The sequence below is a fragment of the Hipposideros armiger genome, unplaced genomic scaffold (assembly GCF_001890085.2).
Source record: "Hipposideros armiger isolate ML-2016 unplaced genomic scaffold, ASM189008v1 scaffold_42, whole genome shotgun sequence".
Classification (NCBI taxonomy): Eukaryota; Metazoa; Chordata; class Mammalia; order Chiroptera; family Hipposideridae; genus Hipposideros; species Hipposideros armiger.
Window position 1 is genome coordinate 5,199,481 of NW_017731392.1, and position 22,554 is coordinate 5,222,034.

General features: G+C 52.7%; 1 protein-coding gene across 1 annotated transcript in view; it reads right to left on the minus strand.

Annotated features, from left to right (window-relative positions):
- Positions 1–1,902: 1,902 nt before the first annotated feature.
- SLIT1 (slit guidance ligand 1) overlaps positions 1,903–22,554 on the minus strand; it is a 185,517-nt gene continuing 164,865 nt past the window's right edge. The window contains exons 26-37 of the mRNA XM_019639006.1: positions 21,260–21,423; positions 19,251–19,375; positions 18,866–18,963; positions 14,814–14,953; positions 14,540–14,633; positions 11,926–12,063; positions 10,351–10,588; positions 8,606–8,736; positions 8,002–8,156; positions 6,539–6,827; positions 5,978–6,189; positions 1,903–5,163 (exon numbers count right to left, since the gene is read on the minus strand). Coding sequence (XP_019494551.1) covers positions 4,925–5,163; positions 5,978–6,189; positions 6,539–6,827; positions 8,002–8,156; positions 8,606–8,736; positions 10,351–10,588; positions 11,926–12,063; positions 14,540–14,633; positions 14,814–14,953; positions 18,866–18,963; positions 19,251–19,375; positions 21,260–21,423 — 2,023 coding nt within the window. The 3' untranslated portion in view covers positions 1,903–4,924. The remainder of the gene's footprint in view (positions 5,164–5,977; positions 6,190–6,538; positions 6,828–8,001; positions 8,157–8,605; positions 8,737–10,350; positions 10,589–11,925; positions 12,064–14,539; positions 14,634–14,813; positions 14,954–18,865; positions 18,964–19,250; positions 19,376–21,259; positions 21,424–22,554) is intronic.

A 22,554-nucleotide genomic window follows, 5' to 3' on the forward strand; every position in this document is an offset into this window, starting at 1 on the left:
CATCTCAGCTCGGGCTGGGAATCAAACCGGCGACCCTGTTGCTCAGAGCTCGCACTCTTCGAGCTCATAACCAACTGAGCCACTCAGCCAGCCCTTCATTACATTCTTTCAACTCTTCTTGAGATGGCTCTATTGAGGGACCCATAGGGGACTGTAGAATCAGCAGTGATTTCATGAACAACTTTATCTGACAGTGGCCATCGACATGGCAGAACTATTGGGTTGTCGGAAAAGTCATGACGCATTTTTGCAATGAAAAACAGAAAAAATATGTCATGACTTTTTCGACAACCCAATGCACCCGATGAAAATGACCCCGCAGCTGGCAGTCAGGCCATCCCTTCTCAATTTGAATTTGGAGAATTATCTTGTTCCGGATGAGGACTTTTCGTAGTTAAACTTCTCCAATATTCATCCTGTGGTAGAATAACTAGAATATGACCTGAGAGGTTCGGACTGGCTTGGGGTAAGGGATCACCTCTAAAATTAACCCTAAGGGCTTGGGGTGTAGGGATGATAGAGATGCCTCATCACCAACCTCAGGAGAACTTGGCAACTCATCGGAAACCTGGCCATTCCTTTTACTGCCTCCGTCCCCCTAACCAAGCCCTGCAGTGCCCGTTACCTTGGCTGGAGATTTACTTTTAACTGAAAGAAATTTGCCACTTTTTACTTTAATTCAGATGTTGCAAACCAGTGGCTCACAGATGTGTTTTATTTTTAACCCCTTGTTTGTGTTTTTTAAAGGTATTTAAAAACTGATGTTTACATAAAGATTGATTTCTGGTTTCTCTTTAAAAAAAAAAAAGTAATGGCGATCTGACTAAATCTGTGCATAGTAAGAATCGGCAGGAGCTCAGTAGATTGGAAAATGTGCCCTTCAGGTCACCAATCACCACTGTCCCTGACAGTTGCCAGTTGTTCCCCATTTCTGTTTTACAGTAAGGAAATAGGTCTCTACCTTCTGCTTTGTCTACAGATGACGGACCAGAAGGGCATGTGCCCTCTTAGGCAGCCTACTGGGCACTCCAGACACTTGAGTTTACAACTGTTTTCACCCATTTTCTCTCATGTACCAGCTTCATTAAATTTCCTCCAAAATCCCTGCTTGCTTTAAGAGCACTGCAGTTACTATCATGACCCACTTTCAAGGTGACCGTGTAAGTTGAGGTGTGGCTTCTGCCACTATCACCCCCACCCCGTCTTCTAGTGGGAAGTCAGTCTATGGTCCTGGCATCAGAGGAAGGCCAGCCGGGTCCCGTTAGTGTCAGGGGCCTTGCCCAGCCTGACTGCCAGGGCCTGGCTTCCCTTAACTGCTCATCCTGCTAAACGCCTGTGTGCAATTTAGTATGTCTGAAGTCGTAGCAGAACCCCCTCGGAAGACTGTTTGCCTGCCTTCTCCACTAATCCCCAAGAACCACTGCCCAGGCGACAGGCACGTTAACCTTATAAGACAGTCTGAGAAGCCACATGGCTTTCGAATCTGTTGCCCTGATGCTCTGAACCTTCAGAGCCGGGTTAAACATGGGTGCGGCTCTGTACACAGACTTACAAATGTGGGTGTAACTGCAGGCGCTTGAAGGAAAAGGAGACGAGCAGCCTCCCGGATCTCCGTGTGTGCTGTGCAGTGCTAGGCTCTGCCCTCACTGACATTCCCAGGGAGCTGTAACCCAGCCATCCCCCACAACTCCCCTTCCCTCTGCAGGAGGAACGGACCGCCTTTGCCACTTGGGGAGGACCAGAGAGCTCCAAGGGCAGACGGCCTCCACGTGCTGCACCTGGGAGGCATCCCTCAATTGCGGCTGGTGTGGGGACAGCCCAGAAACTCTCGAACCGGAGAGGGTGCGTGTCGGTGGCCCTGGCTCACCATCAGTGAGAAAAAAGAGAACAACAAGGCAGAGCCTGAGTGAATCAATGTCATGTTCACATGGAAGACAGACAATATCCAACCTGTTCTAAAACAACACTTCTAGGCAAAGGGCAAGCGGGGCTCTCTCACGGGCCTGTTCCAAACCAGCCTCTCTAACGAGTGACCCAAACAAGGCTACAGAAACCCCCAAACAGAGTGTCACAACCACAGAGCATCTGAAAATCAAACGAGACACTGGATGTGGACTTTAACATATAAAAATACTATAACAAAATGAAATACAAATATATATTAGAATCTGTTAAGTATTCTGTATAAAGAGATACTTTCGTGGTTAGGCTAACAGCAGGCAAAGAAGAGACAAAGTCCAGCGTTTTCCATTTCCTGACACCTTCACAGGGGGCCCGGGCCGCTGTCGCCTGCAGTGCTGCCGCAACAGCAGCAACCTCAGGACTCGCCTGCTTGTGTCTCTTTCAGTGCGTGTTTAATGGAAACCGCCAATGGCAACGTCAACGTGAACTGAAGGTCTTCACCTAAGGGGTGGCAAGGTGTGGAGATGACTTGACAGACAGATGATTTCATGGTAGCCTTCTGGGACTCCGCAGCCCCAAACGTGAACAGGCAAGGTGAGTGGTGATCCAGGTCTTCAGCAACTTGCAGGCTGGTGGCTAAGTTGAGGGAAGGTTGGTCCTGGGGCACATGACTCTCTCGGCCCCTTGATGCCCTCCACACCCTTGTGGCTCCCAATTTTCTGGCTTGACTGAGGGTGGGTGTGAAGCTGGGCGGGGACATGAGGCATTGTGGCGGGACAAGCGGGGCCAGTGGCAAGCTCTTGTGCTCCCTGTGAGCACTCCATCCTCTGCCTTCCCCACCCGATGGCCCTGGGGCCGCAGGACTCCTGGCCACCATCACCTGTCTGCAGGTGCCCTTGCCACTTCCTGTGAAGTAAAGAGGCCACTGCCAGTCAGGGCCCCTCACGCCCAGGGAGCTGCTGCTCCAGGGCAGGGGGGATGGGGGTGGCCAGGGAAAGGTACATTTCTCAGGGTTGGTGGGTCCCAGAACACCTCTCTTCCATGGAACGGACAAACTACCTGCACTTGAGCTTTCCTGTCTGTCCAGCCTGGTGCTAGCTTTTCTCCAGGGTCCCTCAGTGGCCCAGAAACTCCAGGTAAGAGAGGGAGGCTGTCCAGCGGGCAGGGGTGCTGTGGCCTTGCTCAGAGTTACAAGAAACTAGAGCCCAGAACCTAGTGAGGGGAAGACCCAGCCACAAGAGCACCTCCTCAACTGGGCAAGGCGGGGTCCTCTTCCCATGACATGGTCCAGGACTCACACTCGCTGGCCTGAGTCCCAGCATAGTGGAAGTCGCAGAAGGCTCCAGCCCTTGACTACTCGGTAGCAAGGGTTCCCCTCACTGACACGGTGGCTGAGAACACAAGTACGATGCCACCCCAACCCCACCCCGGACACTCCTCCAACCCTGCCTTCTGTTTGCAGATGGAAGGAGCCAGGAAAGGGGTGTGTTCACCTCCCTCACCCACTGGGATCCCCAGGGGCATGCTCTTGGGAAGACATCTGGGACAGGAGAGTGTGACCTTTTTTACAGCCAGCTCGCTATTTAGGATCAAAGATAAATCTTTCCACTTTTTGATTCTGCATGGAAGAGAAGCATCCGTAGCTACGTGGTCATGTATTCAGTGACTTTCCAAACACTGAGTCCTTCCTTGCAAACACCTAGGGTCAGCAGCTCCAGCCCGGTCAGCGTCTGTGGTTGGAGCCCTCACTTGACTCAACTCTCATCCCGGGCACCCAGGTCGCTCCTGTGATGTGCTGTGACTAGTTGGCATCTGTCCACGAGAACATAACATCCACAGTACCCAGCCCCAGTCAGGCACATACATACTTGTTGATGTGATTAACGACAATGGATCTTGTAACTCCTGGGACCTCCCTCCTGGAGCCACAGTGAGGGTCTCCATTGCTTCTGTCATCCCACCTCCCCATTGGATAGCCGAGGAGGCCAAGGCCCACAGGGAAGAAGTTTGCCCAGAGTGGCAGAGCCAGCAGGTTTTCTGATGCCTGGACCACTGCTCCCTACCTGTCTGCAGTGTGAGGGGAGCTGAACCCCATCCCCTGCAGAAGGGATCCCTCCCTGGCCAAGCCTAGCCCAAGCCCTCCACACCTTGTCCCTCTGCCAATGGCTTACCAGCCACTGGTGGCTGGGGAAACCCAGGACCAATGCCCATTCGTTAGCTAGTGTTTAGAAGTGATGATGTTTATTCACTTAGAACCAAGAATGCCCCTGTCATCTTTGGTGGGGTCCCCCCACTCCAAGCAGTCCCAGTGACCATTTCCTCCACATGAGCTCCCTCCTTGAAATTACAATGATCCCATAACTTTAGGATTCAGAGGTCTGGTCCTAAGACCCACCTCCATCCCCAGCATTGTTCCTGAGGGAGCAGTGGCTGTTCGGCCAATTAGCCCAAGGACAAGGGTCAGTCCCTTCCTGGCCAGCAGGAGGGGGCCCTTCCCCTCTGCAGCCTGGCCTACTGCCTGAAGATGCTGTACAGCAGAAGGAGCTGAGAGCCAGGCTGGCTGCCCCAGGGGACGCTGAGAGTCCTTCCGGGTTATCTGCAGGGGGCAAGGGGCTCTGGCCCCAGTGTGGGCCTCAGACAAGAGGGAAAGGCTGGTTTGGGAAGGGGCCAGTCCCTTCTTCAGACCCAGGTAGCAGGCAAGGAGGGAGTGTGTCACCATGCTGCACTTCTTGGCCTGACCTCACGCACACATTCATTCAACAAATATTTATTAAGCGCCTACTTGTGCAAGGCACTTCAGGAGAGGTCGGTCTGCAGCCAGGCCTCGCCCACCTGCTCAGCCCCCAGCTGCGAGCAGTTGACTCAAGAAAGGCTGCCCAGCTCCTGGGAGGTCGGCCCCGGCCCACCCGAGAGGGTCCAGCCACTCAGGAGCCATCCTGATGACGGCTCGACCCCCAGCCCAGGTCTCCCGGTGGCCGTGCCCCCACCGGCCCACCCCCGCCCCGCTGGCCAGTGCCGGGTGCTAGGCGCAGAGGGCACAGCCGCACTTGGTGGGCTTCTCCACCTCCTCCGCAAAGGAGGTTCCGTCGCTGCACTCAAAGGCGAGCTTCCTCCGCTTCAGCCGCAGGCCCTGGCAGCAGCCCTGGCCTGGGCACGAGCCCCGGCACTCCACCCACGACAGTGGGCGCGTGGTCTGGCAGATGGCATAGCCCCTCTGGACCTGGTGAAAGTCCCGGACAGGGTCCCCCCGGCACTCGGACTCTGGATGGGACAGACACCAAGAGAAAGCCTCAGGGTACACCCGTGGGCCGGCGCTGCCCCGGGGAGGCAGGAGGGGGAGGAGTGGGGAGAGGAGGCGGGCAGCATCCTTGGCCGGGTCCTCCAGCTCTCAGACCCCTCTTTGTCCCAGGGTCCTCCCTGCCCAGCATGCACATGCACACGCTTCCTCCTGGGCCCACGGTACGGTCAGTGGGAAGGAAGAACTTTCTAGCTGCCAACGCCCTCCAGGACAAGGCGGGCTCCCCGGGGCTAGAGGAGTGCAAGACGACGCTGGAGGCCTGGGAGGCGATAATGTTAGAGGAGGAGTCTGCGCTGCGGGGTGTGGCCTAGGAGACCCTAAGGTGCCTGACTTCCAGATTTCTCAAGACTTCGCCTTGCCCGCTCAGCAGTCTCCATTCCAGCAGGAGCATCTTGGTTATTTGGACCAGGGAGGGCCTGGGAAGGAGTCCCCAGTCTTTAGACTTCCTGGTGTTCCCTGGCCCGGAGGCAATGGGGCCAAGATGCGGAGGTTTGAGCAGGAGCTGTTACCCAGATGATCTCTTCTATAAGGAGAGACCCCAGCCAACAGGGGCACTTCCCCCCATAAGGGGGCTGCAGGAAAAGCTAGGCTAGGGAGAAAGGGGGGGGGCCCTGTCTGGGGGTGGGACTCACTAAAGCCAGATAGCAGCCTAAGGTGCAGGTGCAGGGCAGGGGCACAGAGGGGTTGCTGAGGTTGGGAGGAAGAAAAAAACAAGTTGCTAAAGCCAATTGTGGGGAGGGACCCTGGAGAGGGCATGTCAGGAGGGGGTTCCCTGACCTTGCTCACAAAGCTCGCCCGAAAAGCCAGGATCACACACACAGTGTGCCCCCTTGGTGGCCAAGGCCTGGCAGTGGCCATGCAGGCACTGCAGGCCCACACACGGGTCTGCGGGTGCCCCAGCCTGGTTGCACAGGGCCCCCGAGTACCCATCCTGGCACTGGCAGCTGTAGGAAAGAGCATCGAGGGGCACACATTTCCCGTGGACACACCTGGAGGGGACAGAGAAGAAGCACTATGAGCATAGGCCAGAGCCAATTCAAGGCCCACCCAAGGGTACCCCACGCCCCCAGCCTTGGTATCATGGGACATTATGCTGTTCCCAAGATTGAAAGTCAGGGAGCAAAATATGAGTCTGTTTGTACCGAGGGACCTTTCCTGTTAATAAAAACTAAAAGCCAAGAAAAAAATAATACAGCCCTGTGTTAGGCCACATATTCCAATTTGGGGTTTTAAAACTACAGTGTCTCTTTACCATAGGGAAGAGGAACTTGCCAAGAGGGAAAGGGAACCTGCAGGTGGGTAGAGGGTGAGGGCTCCCTAAGCCCAGCTCAGGCTCACTTGTGGCCATGGCAGGGGCCATCAGCTGGCTGGTCACAGTGCAGGCCCCCCCAGCCGGCCTCACAATGGCACACGGGCCCTGGGGTGGCGTTGGGTTGGCAGATGCCATGCAGGCAGTAGAGCTTCCGGCAGGGCTCGCAGCCTGGCACCACGCCTGGCTTCATCCTCGTCTTAGTGAAGTCCTGCAGTTCATTGTTGATGTACAGGTTTCGGATGCAACCGTGGAAGCTGGTGCCATTGAGGATCTGCCACAGGCGGAAGGCGGCCGAGTTCACATCCACTGGCATCCCTGGGGCATCGGGGAGGGGAGCAGAGCTGGACTGAATGAGGCTCAGACTCTGCCTGGCACCCACCTCTGAGGTCCTCTGGGGCATCTCCATAGAGTTCTCTCTTGACCTCAGCCTCTGTCCTTCTATCTCAGCAAACCCTGAGCCAAGGTCCACCACCACCTTAGAGGGCCCAGACTTCTTTCCCAGAAGAAATGGAAAAACTGCTTCCTCTGTGATCAGAGCCCAGGGTGCCAGGCCTGGGAGCAGCCAGCCGGTAAGTGAGGCTCTGGGTGCCTGAGTCTGGCTGCTCTCGCCCAGGGCTCCTTCCTTTCAGCTGGGACACCAGCTTTTATCTCCCAGAGACTCCAGAAGCAGCAAAGGACTGGGACCTAGAACTCAGGTGTATGGCACTCTGTCACCCACTTTTGTGGTCACCACTTCACAGCAACCCTCTGAAGCAGGAGTTGCTAAACCCCATCGGATGTTCAGTGCTCAATGACATGCCCAAAACTGCATAACCAGTAAATAAGCAGAGCTTGGATTAGGACCCAGGTTCTCCATCCCTCCCACCTGCCTGACATCTAGGTAAGGCCCTCCACAGCACTGAGACAGCCCCGCTGTATCTGGGAAACTGCCTCATCCAGACTTCGAAATGTCCACAGGTGGCGGACAGGGCTATTTAGCCGCAAAGTCTATAAGTCCAGCTGTGCAGTCCCCAGCTAATGCAGGGACTCCATGACTGGCCTCCTGCAGCGACTCTGGGCCACCCAGGACTCCAGGAATGGGAACGGACCCTGAACAATTGACAAGCCCCTTCTGGTCTAAAAACAAGAGGAAAGATGCCCACGGGGCAGAAGATAGCTGGGAAAATCCCAGTCCCCCCCCCCAACACCCACCCACACACACACACACACACCTCCTCAGGCCAAGCCTCAAGCCCAACTCAGGCACTCATCCTCCTTGGTTAGTCTGGGCTGGATGGACAACAGCCTGGCTCCAGGGAGGGGAGAACAATCCACCAGCATCTTGGCCATTGACTGGGAACCTCACCCACCACCTGAATGTCCCCCACAGTCCAGCGCCCTGAGCACCAGCTCTCCTGGCAAGCCTCAGGCCAGGGAGCAACAGATGCCCCACCTGGCATGGCTGTCACCATCACCTGATGGAAAGGCCTGGGGCAGGGCAGGTCCTCACCTCCCACATAGAGGGGGGCCTCACTGTTGAGTGTGTAGTGTTTGCCGAAGTTGTCCATGGTCATGGGACTGCCGCCATCGATGGAAAGATTCACCATCTGGTCAAAGGTGACCAGCTCGACAGTATGGAACTGCCCATCATTGATCGTCTCAGCACTGGAAGAAGACGGGGTACCCCCACACAGGGAATGGGCTTCAGTTTGGCCCATCCCTACCATCCCCTGAAAGGTCACTGGGCCAGCAGCTGATCCCCAAGGGACCATATCTCTTAGGGAGGGGACTGTGGGGACTCGATGGTCTACAGCCTAGTCCCTCTTGCTCTCCTTCTCGGGACCCCCTGGAGAAAGCTGAGAAGTTTGCGGCAGGGGTTTCCAACTTAATCAGTCTTCCCCTTCCCACTCAGGAGCCCCCTGTGAAGTAGTGGTGGGCTGCGAAGGATGGGACCACTGCTCAGGCCTCAAGAGAGCCTCAGACCTAAACTGGGCTGCACTCTGATTCAAATGCCCTTTCCACTCGGGCAGCCCAGGTTCTGGTTATCCCAGTAATGATCTGCTCTTGGCCCAGGAGACCCCTGAGAATGGCCGGTGGGCATGAGGAAGCCCTACCTGTAGATGGCGGAGCTGGGGTAGCTGCCTGGGTCGTAGCTGACACGTACATGGCCCTGGTACAGCTCCACTGCGATGTGGTCATTGTCCCCGTTGTACAGCAGGATCCCATTGTCCTCTGCCGTGGAGACCTAACAGGCAATGGAATTTTGTCTCCCACCCTTTTCCCACGCAGCGGCAGCACAGGCTGGAACAGATGGGGGACTCACGATTGGAAGAGATGCTGTGTGCAGAACTGTCCTCTACTGCCTGCCCAGGTTACATGCCTTCCAGGGTGTGCTGACAAAGGCTGTTTCTCGCCCCCACCTCCCACCCCCCATTCAAATCCTGTCCACTGGTAGTGTGGCCAGGGCTGGGCAGCGGAGGGCAGACGGGCTAGCTGAGGCCTGGAAACTATGCATCAGGAGGAGCAGTAAGAACCCTTCGAACCACCTGCCCAAAGAGGAAATTATCCTCAGCGAGCTGCCTTGGAGCCAGAGTGGGACCCACAGAGAGGACAAGTTCAGCAAGGCTTTCTAACAGCCAGTGCTACCAACACCTAGAATGAGCCACTCAGGAGGTAGGGCCTGTTGCTGGGCCCACAGAAGCAGCTGAAGTTGTGCCTTGAGCAGGAGATCCCTCTATGATGCTGTTGGAGCCATAATCTTTTTTTCCTGCCAATTCCTCTTCCTCCCTTTCTTCTGGTAAAGACCTTGTCCCTCTGGTCTGTAGAGCTGGCATATGGCCCAGGCGGGGCCAATCACAGCAGCCCATCTCCTTGGACTTGGTGGTTGGTCCAGGGATGGGCATGTGACTGAAGGCAGGCCAATCAGAGGTCTTCCCTAAGATTGTTAATTGTTGTCCAACTAGGGCTGGCAAGAAAGAGCCAGTGATAGGGATAGTGGGAAAAACTAAGCCCCTCTAAGGATGTTCCTGAGGCAATGTCTGGATAAGGTCTGGGTACATTTTGGGGAGGGGGGCGGGGAGGAGCAGTTAGGCTAGCTGTGGTCTTGCTATGTGGACCATGTAAATGGACAGGATTTGGGAGAGGTGACAAAGGGGAGAAGAGCAGAGTGAGCATGTTTGAGAGGTTGAAGTTTTCTGAAAAAAAGGAGAAGAGGGCAAAAGAAAAGAGAGAGAACAATGTGGCATTTGGGATAAGGAATGGAATTTGGGGAAAAGAGAGAGATGACCAAAGGGGTATTTTAAATATTTTATCATGTGCTGTGCAACATTATCTACTCTCTTCTTCCTCCCCAAGAAATATTTAGCAAAATCTCTATATTATCCATCAATGCCATTGAAGTGGGGCTGATTTTTTTCCCCTCAACATGATGCTCTAAGATGGAATTCTAGACATGAAAGCAAAGCAAGGGACGGCAGGGACTTTCAGTTAAAGATAGAAGCCCAGAGCTGCCCCTGGCCGTGCTCCAGCCACGTGGAGAAAGCCCGTCTGCAGCACTGGGAGGTGACGCTGAGGGGTGGTTGAGACAAGAGATGGTGGGAGAGGATCCTGGGAAGTTGGTTTTCTGGGTCCAGTCACCCCTGATACCACCCTTCTCTGAGACTTGTTCTGTGACCCAATAACCTTTCCAACTGTGCTTAAATTAGTTCAAGCTGAGATGCTGACACCCACATCCAGAGAGTTTTGACCCACACAAGGGCCTCCCCATTGTCCTGGGCAGGGATGCGTGTTGATGCTCTGGCCCAAGACCCGGGTCCCCCTGGTCTGACTCCCCTCTGTGACCAGAGCGCTGGGCACGCACCTGCAGTGTGATGTTGGCCCTCGGCCAATTCTGCAGGTCGGTGAATTGCAGGTAAGTGTCCCGATCCACGAAGTTGACACTGAGCAACTTCTCACACTCGGGGCCACCGAAGCCCGGAAGGCACTGGCACACGGGCCGGCTGCCCTGGTCCACACAGTTGGCCCCGTTCTGGCACTCAGTCCCCTCACAGGGGCTCCTGGGGGCGGGCGGGTGGGCAGGGGTCTCACAGAGCTGCCCACTGAGAGGGAAAGGACACAGGTCAGACAGGGCCGGTGAAGGGGCAAGGGCCATTTTCCTCCCCCCAGGTTCTGGAGAGAAAATCACTAAACCTCTTAGGAAACTGGATCCTTAAGGAGATAGAAGATGCTCCTAACGAATACTTTTCCCAAGAGAACGAAGAGCCAGAAGGACACCGAGAAACAACGTTAGAAACAAGTGTGGTCCCTGCACCAGCAGCAGCCATGTCGCTTGGGCACTTGTCAGAAATGGAAAACCTACTGAATCTGCTTTTTAACAAGGTGCCAGGTGACTCGAGTGCACATGAAAATTTAAGAATCACTCACTGCTCATGTCCCCTTTTATAGAAAAAAAAACTGAGTTTTACGACACAAGCAAAAGAGAGAAGACTCTAATTACTAAAGAAATTAAAGAGGGGACAGTACAACCAACGGGTAGTTCTGATACACAATAGTCTGCAATAGTCTGCAGCATTGGCATTCACGTGAGCCAAAGAGTAGAAACAACTCAAATGTCCATCAACTGATGAGTGGATAAACAAATGTGGATATCCATACACGGGCTATTGTTCAGCCAGAAAAAGGGAACGAAGTTCTGATACATGATACTGCATGGATGAACCTTGAAACCATGAGGCTAAGTGCAACCCAGTCAGAGAGGACCACAGATCGTATGCTTCTGTTTACATGATGTATCCAGAACAAGCAAATCTATAGACACAGATATTAGATCAGTGGTTGCCTAGGGCTGGGATAGAGGTGGGTTGGCGTGACAGATAAGAGGTGTGGAATTTCTTTCTGGAGTAATGACAATGTTCTAAAATTGATTGCAGTAATGAATGCACAACTCTGGGACTACATTAAAAACCATTAAATTGTACACTTTAACTGGGGGACTTGTATGGTATATGAATTATATCTCAATAAAACTGTAAAAAATAAAAAAAGACCCAAGCAGAGCATGGGAGGTGGGTGCCCTCCCCTCCCAACCTCCCCAAAGAGGCATGATACAAAGGTAAATAAATGGCCTTTATGGCAGGATGTGTCTTCAGAGGTTCCAGGGCAGGTAAGAGATGGGGCCCTACCCACAAATCTGTACCCACTTTCTACTCCCTCCACCAAACGGGTAATGGACCTTCTGCCTATGCTCTGAGTGGTTAAGAAACTTTCCCAAGGCCACACAGCTGTGACTGGCATAGCCATAGGTAAAACCCCAGGGCAGAACTCCCAGGCTATAACCCTTGCTCTTGCCCGCTAGTCATGCCTGGGGGCTCCTGCCAGCCCAGGGGCTAACAGCTAGGAGGAGTCAATCCCTCGAGGTACATGCAGGGCTGCTCACCTGTAGCCTTCAGCACAGAGGCAGGAGTAGCTGTTGACTTCATCCACGCACTGGGCCCCATTCTGGCAGCGGTGATCTCTGCAGTCATCCTGGTTCTCGCTGCAGTTGTTACCTGCATAACCTGGTGCACACTCACACCTGGGGATGGGCAGGGGGTGGTGGGCAGTCAGCCAGGAGCCCCTGGGGTCCAGAGGCTGTGTGTGACAGAGAATCTCACAGCCTTGTGGGTCTAAGAGGACCCCAGGAGGTCAAACAGAGCCCTGAATATAAAGATGCCACCAGCCTGTCCTGGGACCCTTTTCTAGGACAAGAAGAGAGTTTGTGTGAGCTTGAATGGGCTCTGGGCTGGGAGGGTAGACACGCAGTAGCAGGAGAATATGGGAATTTTTCAGGGAGGACCCAGTCTCACCACCGACAGCACATCCAGGGCCAAGCTTCAGCCCCTTCTTGACCTGCCCAACTGCTCTCCAGCACACAGCCCTGAGTCATGGGGTGCAGCCATCCGTCTTCCCCAGTCGTCCCAGCTCCACCAGCCCAGCCTCCTGGCCTCTGCAGGGCAAGTGCCTGCCTCTCTGTGAGCCCCCAGCTTCTCAGCTCACACTGTGCTTCACTGCTTACCTGAAAATCCATTTCGACCACCCATTTGCCTATCAAAGAAAGGGCACGCTCCCCCACCCCCTTTTCAGTCACAGCCTTGCAGGATGCCCGAGGTCCTGCCCCTCCTACATCAGGATCACCCTGTGGCCATACCTATCTCCACTGGCAGCAACCCCCATGCCACTGGCACTTCCCTGATTTCATACCTATTGATTTGGGATTACCCTCTTCTCTCTCTCTGCCTTGGTCCAGCCAGGCCAAGACCTCACCTCCTCCAGGAAGCCTCTGGTGAACACCCCAGCCATCATTCGGCAACCCTTGCTGGAAACCCTTCCATACTGCAAACTGCAAATTGCAAACTCCACAATCTGGCAGGTGGGTGCTCCTGCCTGGATTGTTTACTCATTACCAGTATTTCTCAAGCTGTAAGAAATCCCTTTCTACCCAACACACACACACACACACACACACACACACACACACACACACAGAGACCTGAACCCAGTTTCATGCCATCATACTATATAAAATGGCAATGATATACTCTGATATTTTGTTTTATTTTTTTAATGTAATCTTGACCCGCCCAATTGATCACAAGACACTATTGGATCGTGAGCAGCAGTCTAAAAAATGTTTTAGTGGCTAAGCTACGCCCTACTCCTTTATTTTCTTCCATTCGTTCATTCATTCATTCAATGAATATACTGAATACTTGCTGGGTTCCAGGTATAGTACCAGGAGTACAACTGAGTGTCTGTTAATTCCATCTTTCCTCCAAGACAGGAAGTTGAGAGAACATGCACCCTACCCCCACTGTGCGCTCGTCTTTACGGGGTGCAGGACTCACCCAGCACAGTGTGTGGGACAATGTGCAGCCCTGCTTTATTCCACCCTCTGAGGTCCAGCCTCTCTGAGGAGTAGGCATGCCATTTGATCTGCCAACCCCACCCAGCAGCTCACCCAGGAGGGCAGCTTCTGCCCACCATTTGGATGGAGGCTCCTATGTAGCCCCTGGATCTCGAATCTGGGCCTCCATAATCCCCAACTCTTCTTGTCCCCATGGGCCTCAGGCGGCTCCTGCTGGACCAAGGGTTCCCTGGTGACCCCACCTTCCACCCTGGCCTGAGTGGCTGGGGTTCGGTCCCTCAGCCACAGACATCAAGGAGCCCTGCCCTGATCACCCAGAAATGACAGTGGAGCTCCCAGAAATGACACTATGTTTGCAAAACTGCAGATGGGAGTAGCCTCTTAAAAACCCATGACCTTCATATCACAGCCTTCAGGTGACAAAGCACTTCCATATACACCAGTAGCAACGATGGTGACAGTAGTCAAGGACCTCTTATCCAAACTTCCTAGGGCCCGATAGTTTTCTGAATTCAGAGATTTTTGGATTTTGGAAAGGTAATACAATGCTTATCACTGTATATTACGTAACAGGCCAGTGGTATCTGAAGAGTGACTGTAAATTATGTAACAGGCCAGTGGTTGAACAGTGACTGTAAATAACCTCATATCTATGCAGGTCAGCTTTTATTACCAAACACATTCAGGTCAGATCCAGTAATGCTAGCAAACTGGTTTTGGGTTTTCAGAGTTTGGGGGATGTTGTAACTGGGGATGAGAAATTGTAAATCTGAAATAATAATAGCTATTTATGGAGCATTTATCAGATGTCAGACATGGAACTAAGTGCTTTCTATGCATGTGCTCATCCGATCCTTACAACCACCCCAGGAGGAAGCTTTCGGCGTGTCCAGTTTGCAGATGAGAAAACTGAGACTCAGAGTGGTGAAACCATCCATTCAGGGTCATGCTGTGACCCCAGGTCTATCTGGCCACAAAGCTGTCCCCGTATCCCCCCATCCCCCCTCCACCCTACTCGCAGGAACCCTGTACAGCTGAGACCAAACCCACTTGACAGGTGAAATAAGATATGGAAGGGGAGGGGGTGGAGGAGATGTGCCTTGGCAGCCTGTGCCCTTTCCTGGCCCTTGAAATGGGCAACACTGACCTGGGCCCATCCGGGGTACCCACACACTGGGCCTCGTGCTGACACGGGTTCAGATCTGGAGAGCAGAAGTCCACCAGCTGCTCACAGGCCCTTCCTGGGTGAAAAATTAGGCAGAGACCGAAGAGAAGCTGCCCCCACCTGCTCTGACAGGCAGCCGGCCCAGCAGAAACTTCCTGTAATGCTGAGGCAGGGCCCAGCCTTTCGGCCCACAGGCATGGACTCAGGGCATGCGCGCCGGCCCTCACCTCCCCACAGACACTGGAATCCCACATACCTGCATACTGCAGGGGGCACTGGCACGTGTAGTTGTCCACACCGTCCACGCAGGTGCCCCCATTGGCACAGGCATGCTCCACACAGTCGTCTGTGTTCACCCGACAGGTAGGTCCTTCAAAGCCGGTGGAACAGGAGCACCTGTGGAGGCAGGGAAGATGGGCGGGGGTGGGCACACGGTGGAGGCCTGTGGCTACCAGTCGGTATCATCACCCCAGAGTTTTGGTCCCTATTCCAGACCAGGTCCTTGCGAGGTGCTGGAGTTAGAGGTGAACAAGACCGGCTCTGTACTCAAGGGGCTCCAGTCAAGTGGGGGAGATGATGTGGAAACATGTGATCAGAAAAGAGGCGATTTGTATCAGGATGGTGCAGCGCGGAGGCTGGCGAGGGAAGACAAAGGGGCAAAGGACACCGAGCTCCTCCTTGGGGGCAGTGATCAGGGCAGGCTTGAGTTAGCTAAGGACCCTCATAGGGGAGAGTAGGAAGGGAAGGGAAGACAGTGGGGGCATGGGCCGGCCGAGTGGCGCGATGGTTAAGAACTGGCTTGGGATGCCAGAGGGCCCCGGTTTGGATCCTACATGTGAGGGCCAGTGACACTGCCCTCCACAGCTAAGATGCTGAACAACAGCTCAACCTGGAGCTGGGCTGCCGTGAGTCGTCGGAGGTGGTGTAGGCTGCAGCCACTGCTGCAGTGGGTTTCCATGGGCTACCTTATGTAGCCAGCAGCCAGTGTGAGCGGCCAGCAGCCGCTGTGAGCGGCCATCCAGAAGCCGGCGACTGATCTGCCTCGCCCGGGAAGAGCGCAATGATGGTGCCAACTTGGGCCAGTGAAGCAACGTCCTCCACAACTAGACTGAAGAACAAAAATGACAGCAACTTGTCTGTTCCCCTTCCCCCAATTCCCCAGCACTGTTCCCATCCCCCCAATTCCCCAATAAAAATCTTAAAAAAAAAAAAAAAAGACAGTGGGGGAGAGGCGTGTGCAGAAACCTGGAGGAGATCCTACAGTCAGTCCTCTGGGAGGGGGCCTGCTCATCCCAATAGTTCAGGCCTTCAGGAGCACAGACTTCAGGGACGGGGTAAGAACGGGGCTAGGTGCTAAGCAAGCACAGGCTGTGGAGGGCCCTGGCGGTCTGTGCTCTTCAGACCAGGTGTACCTTCCCCTGGGACATCTGGGGTCTTCCAAGGGATATGGGTCAGAGAGGTCTGAGAAATTAATTTCTGGATCTTCAAGTTCTACACAAACTCTTCTCCAGACTGACCTGCCCCAGAGCTCTAGAAAGGTGCACGCACCTCTCCCAGCCCAAGTCCAAGGTGGGACATGCCCGGGGCCTAAAATCCTCAGGCCCAAATAAAAGGACAGTTAGGAATATTGATGTTTTAGAAATGAATGAACAAATGGCTTTTGCAAGTCAAGAGGTTTCGAGTTCCCTGTGTTAAAAATAATTGAAGGAAGACCTCACAGAATTGTCAGCTGATAGAGCATTAAAAATAATTTTTGATGACAGATCACTCTGGGGTTTTGGCATTTAAACTCGGAAGGGTTTCAAAGACTTGAGTAACATTGCTATAATAAAACTCCTAATCCTGTGGGTTTATTTATGTGACCCAACTTTCTCAGCATTAATAGCTATATACTTGTATATATATGGAATAGATTGGCTGCTGAGCCCTCTCTCATTCAGTAAGATTCACCCATGGACACATAAATGAACTAAGAGAAGAAAAGAGCACCAACAACAAAAAAGCTCCATCTATCTCATTAAGAGATGCATCTAATAAAATTTTACTTTTATGTATACTAATTATCAATCAAATTTTGTATACAGTAATGTCGTTCTGATCAATTATATATTATTGATAATTATAATGGTAACCCAATGCAAAAGAAACCTTTAATCAGAGGCTTATGGTCACAAAAGTAAGAGAAAAACTTTAAATTTAATCTTATACACCCATGTTGGTGCCAGAGAAGTATGGCAGGGCGCTCAAGGAAAGACTCTAGCTCAGCGGTTCTCAACCTTCCTGATGCCACGACCCCTTCATACAGTTCCTCATGTTGTGGTGACCCCCAACCATAAAATTATTTTCGTGGCTACTCTCTAACTGTAATTTTGCTACTGTTATGAATCGTAATGTAAATATCCTTTTGTTTTCCAATGGTCTTAGGCGACCCCTGTGAAAGGGTCGTTCGACCCACAAAGGGGTCGCGACCCACAGGTTGAGAACCGCCGCCTAGCATAAAACAGATTGCACTAGATGGAAAACAGCGGAGGGGCACGGGGAGCAAAATGGAAATACTCGTTCAAGAAGAAAAAAAATGGGATACATAAATGTTTAAACTGTAAAAGAGGAGTCTGTAGTTTTTAAATGGTATCAAACTGCTGTACTATTCAGAGTACATTGGAGAATGATAAAAGTGTGATTTACAGAGTGATAGTAATTTTCTTTCTTTCTTCCTTTCTTTCTTTCTTTCTCTTTTTCTCTCTTTCCTTCTTTCTTTCTTTCTTTCTTTCTTTCTTTCTTTCTTTCTTTCTTTCTATTTTTGATTTTATTAGGGAACAGCCATAGTCATTGGTTATACATTACTTTCATTCTATGATGGCATAGTTGACTCTTTTAGGGAGGGTGCAGCTCACAGTGGCCCATGCGGGGAATCAAACCAACAACCTTGGTGTTGTCAGCACCATGCTCTAACCAACTGAGCTAACTGGTCACCCCGATTATTTTATTTTATTTTATTTATTATTTTTAAGTTCTTTTTAAAAAATTTTTCTTTCTTTCTTTCTTTCATTTTATTTTATTTTATTTTATTTTATTGGGGAACAGTGTGTTTTTCCAGGGCCCATCAGCTCCAAGTTGAGTAGCGTTGTTTCAATCTAGTTGTGGAGGGCACAACTCAGTGGCCCATGGGGGAATCAAACCAGTAACCTTGGTGTTATGAACCTGTGCTCTTACCACCTGAGATAACCGGCTGCCCTGACTCCAAGTTGAGTAGTTGTTTCATTCTAGTAGTGGAGGGCACAACTCAGTGGCCCATGGGGGAATCGAACCGGCAACCTTAGTGTTATGAGCACTGCGTTCTAACCAAGTGAGCTAACTGGTCACCCCTAGTGTTTTCTTTTTTTTATACCTGGTAGTTTGAGTTTGCAGAGACAGGTTTGGCCTTTCTGCCAGTGGATACATCATTTTCTGAAGAGCCAATTTGTTTGACTGGCCATTTATTTTCAGCAACTAAATATCAAGTATTCCTCAGAAAAGCTCTGGGTCCAGGAGAGCACTAGGAGGTGGAGGGCTCGCTGAGGTGTTCTGGGAGAAGCAGGGTCAGTGAGGGGATTTGCATGATGATGTCAGCACTAGGAGGACTTGAGAGATGAGTCTTGAGGGCCAGCCCTTCACTGAGCAGCGGGAAACTGGCTGTTCTTGTGGGACCAGTGGGACCCATGAGATGATGGCGGTGGGGACTGAGGCCCCGGAGGGTGTGGCCAGGACTTGCTGCCACCTCTGGGCAGGCCTCCCCACCCCTGTCTCAGGGACTTGGGGTGGTTAGTTGACAGGAAGAAGCTGACAAAGGGCCCCTGCCTTCAAGCAACATTGGCACAAGCAGATGTTTGACTTGAATTGGAGGCCTCAGGTTAGTGGAGATTATAGGGGTTCAAAATGGCCCCAAACTGCCCCTTGGCACTGCCACTGCATATGCCCTTGGCCATGGATTCTCAGTGCCATCAGAAGGCCCTCCTGGCACCTGGGAAGTTCAGATAGAGGCCAGGAGCAGGGGTGGGCAGCTCCGCTGGAAGCCCAGCCTCACCCTACCTGTTGTGTGACTCCAGCAGCCCCTAATCTCTGGGAGCTTTCATTGCCTCTGGGCAACAGGGGCTTTGGCTGGGTGGGTGTGGAGAGGCTTCCACTGAGTGTTCCCTCTGAGCCTATCTCCATCTCAAAGCAAAAGGGTTGGGGCCTGGCTGTCCATTTGGAGGAGGAGGGCACTGAGGCTTGAGTGCTGGCCCCCATCAGCACCCTGCCCACCAGGTCTGGCCCCTCCAGGCAACTCACGTGAAGTCAGCATCCTCGCCTTCCTGTGAGTGGCAGGTTCCGCCGTTTTCACAGGGGCTACTGGAACAGCTGTCCAGGGACACCTCACAGTCTCGGCCCTAGGGAGAAAGTCAGTGATGGGGATCCCAGGGAGAAGCAGGGGGTAGTGAGAGCCAGCAGAGCCGGCCAGCCCCTGCTGCAGCGTGGCCTGCCTGTCCCAGGGGTTACTCGTTCATCCGTTCATTCATTTATATGTTGGGTCACTGATTAAACGTTCACTCAAGCACCCGCTCTGGACCAGGCACTGCTCTCAGGGCACTGGGGGCAGAGTGCGGAACAAGACAGCCCCAGCTTTGCTCTACCGCACACTTGAGCAGCCCCCCCTCCCCTCTCGGTCTCCACTCACCTTATAGCCGCTGGGGCAGGTACACCTGTATACCTCAAGGGGGTCATTATGGCAGGTGCCCTGGTTCTGGCACGGGCTGGACAAGCAGGGATCACACTTGGCCTGGACAGCCAGCGTGGGGGGACCTGAGGCAAGGGGGAGGGGGTTAGTGCAGGGAGGAGGGGGCGGGGCCCAGAGCCCCTTACCTCCCCAACCCCCAGCATCCCAGCCCTCAGAAATGGGTGGTCAGAAGCTTTCACCAAGGAGATTGTTACCACTCCCTGTATTTCCTCTGTGTTGGGTTCACCCTCCTGTCACAGCCCTCGTCTCCAGCCTCCAGACCCTACTCAAAACGAGGTCAAGAACAGTCTCTGCCTCACAGGCCATAGGACTAAATTTGCTAACCCACAAAACGTGCTTAATGGGCTGGTGCCAGGCACCTCAGAAGCCCCCACATGGGGGTCAGGGCAGCGCCATCAGTGTGAGGTCACCATAGTCGCTATTACTGAAGTCAGCTCACCTTTTATCGGTCCCCTAACACCCTTCTGAGGCAACAACCCTGAGTCCTGTCACCCGCTGACCGGGATAACGAGGGTAGACACCTTGGCAGAGAGGAGACACAGCTCTGCGAGGAAGCCACACTTAGGAGGAAAAGGTCCATTTGCCTTAAAGTTGTTTCTCTAAAGCTGAGCAGGGAAGGACCCTTTCCTGTCACCTCTCTGGCTACAAACCGGACCTTCTCCAACCCCTCCAGGACTCACTTGTCACCCTTCCCTGAACTCGGAGGTGGACAAGGAGCTGGCAGCCAGGCTCCCTGGGCACTTCCTACGAGGGGAATTAGGACCCCTCACAAGAATAAACAGTTAAGAGCAGCCAGCTAACTCAGTTTTCCACTTAAGACTCCTTCTAGATGTGGAGAAACAGTGGTTCTGCGGAAGGGGCATGAGTATGAAAAGACAGAAACACTTTTCAGTAATCACTGGAATGAAGTGTGAGGGGACTTCCTGAGTACACGTGGGGTTCTGCCTCTAGATCTGGGTGCTGGTTACTTGTGTGCATTCAGTTTGTGAAAATTCAGCAAGCATTCACTTACGATCTGTGTACTTTTCTGTTATGTGTGTTATATTTCAATAAAAAGTTTCAAAAAACAAAACAAAAAAAATTTCTCACCAGTACCAGCCTCATACGATTAAATAAATCTTGAGCAAATGTTTCAACATAAATTGGCCTGTTCCCAACAGCCAACAGCCAGGCCACAGATCGGGCCCCTCTGAACTGTTACTCCTGTGACAGCATCCTGCACACAGGGTGGCCCCGGGGCCTCCTCATTAACCTAGGGCTGTCAGTTTCATTTCTGATGGTGGTCCATGAGCTTGCAGAGGGCAGGGGCCATGCCCCACAGCCTCCAGTGAGCTCCCCCAGCTGTCCCCCAGCACACAAAGCTGGGCCTGGGGCAGCCACTCAGCCACCTCCCTCTGCTCAGCGGGGCTCCCGGGGCTTGGGCTGTCAGTCAATCAATCTGAACAAGCATTTATAGATGCCCAGGGTGAGGTGCCTTTAGAGCAAAGCCAGACAAGCCTCCGATCACACTCTGGCCCCGTATTTCTGCAAATGTCAGGAGAGTCACAGCTGGGCCCAGTGGCTCAGGGGTTTAAGCTAATTGCTGAGCACAATTCCACCAAAGGGAGGCCTGAGTGCTCGCACTGATGAGAGGCTTGGAGCTTCCAGAAATGCTGCTGCTATTTTTATTTTCCTTTCATTTTCCTTGCATAACCCCAGGGAGGGATTAAAGCCTGAGATTTTCTGCCTGGCTTTTCCCCTTCATTGTTATGTCAGGACTAGAAGGCAGCTCTGCTAACAAGCCGCAGGTGCCTCATTCCTGCCACCTGACCACCCCTCCCCCGCCCCAGCCAGTCACCACAGGGAGCATCTGGATGGCACAGCCAGGGTTGCACAGGTCCTGTGGGCCGCCAGCAGTGTGAGGCAAGTACCCAGCACCCGCTGCCTCTCTCTTGTGCTCCTGGGCTCACCTTGGCATTCAAACTTCTTGGCAGGCGTGGTAAGGAGCAGCTTGCCCTCCATGTCTGAGGGCCCAGCGCAGCGGGCAATGCCCGGTTCCTTGTAGCCTGTCTTCACCCAACCAGACAGCCAACGGAGGTGGCAGTCACAGTACAGGGGGTTGGCACCAATGGCCCTGGGTAAGAGAGCAGAGAGAACCAGGCATTATAGCTTTATGGGGTCCTTCATCACTAGGCACCTAGGGTGCAGGGCACTATGCCAGGGGCTGGCAAAAATCCCAACAGCCCCCATTTCACAAGCATGTACTGTGGTTCCAAGCCCTTCATATGTGTTACCTTACTTAGTCCTCAACACACCCTACTATCCCCATTTTGCATGTTGAAACTGAGGCTCAAAAAGATGAAGGCACTTGCCTACGATTGCAAGGAGAAAGGGGGGAGGTGGGATTCGAATTCATGCTGTTGAGGCCATAGCCTATGAATGTACTGCCTCCAGAGTGCACAGGGGCGAAAGAAACCAACATATACCTCTGCAATGAGCCAGCTGCTTGTCCCACGGTAGTGCATCTAGCCCTCTCCTTAGACCCGCCGTGTAAGGTTTTTTCCCTCCATCTCAGAGATGTGCGAACTGAGCCTCTCGTGGCATAAATCATTTCCCTGAAGTCACACATCTAGAGAAGGGTTCCCCTGGATCCAGACCCAGAGCTTTATGACTCTGAAGTCCACACTCTTCAATTTTTCTTTTCATTTTTAATTAAACAAGGAGCACACGAATGCATTCTCACCATAATCCACCTTCAAGCATAGCACACCAAAATCTCCACCTCACACAACATTGTGAAGGTACTAAAGGCCACCGAATCGTACACATTAAAATGGTTACTTTTATATTATAAGAATTTGACCTACATATTTTTAAAAGGCACATTCCTATGCCTCTGATGGCAGTGCAAAATGGAATAACTCCAGTGGAGCGGAATTTTGTGATATCTATCAAATTACCAGGGCAGTTGCCTTTTGACTCAGCAATTCTGTTTCTGGGAGTTTGTTTCACAGATATACCTGGACAAGCACATAAAAACATCTGTGCAATGGTCTGATCACAGTGTTTCTTGCAATCAGAACACTGGAACCATGGGTCAACAATGGGGGAGTGGTTAAATAAACTACGATACATTCACATTACAAAAAATAGTCTAGGGCTGACTGAGTGGCTCGTTAGTTAAGAGTTGGCTTGGAAACGCGAGCTCTGAGCAGCAGGGCCACCGGTTCGGATCCCACATATGAGGGCCAGTGACACTGCCCTC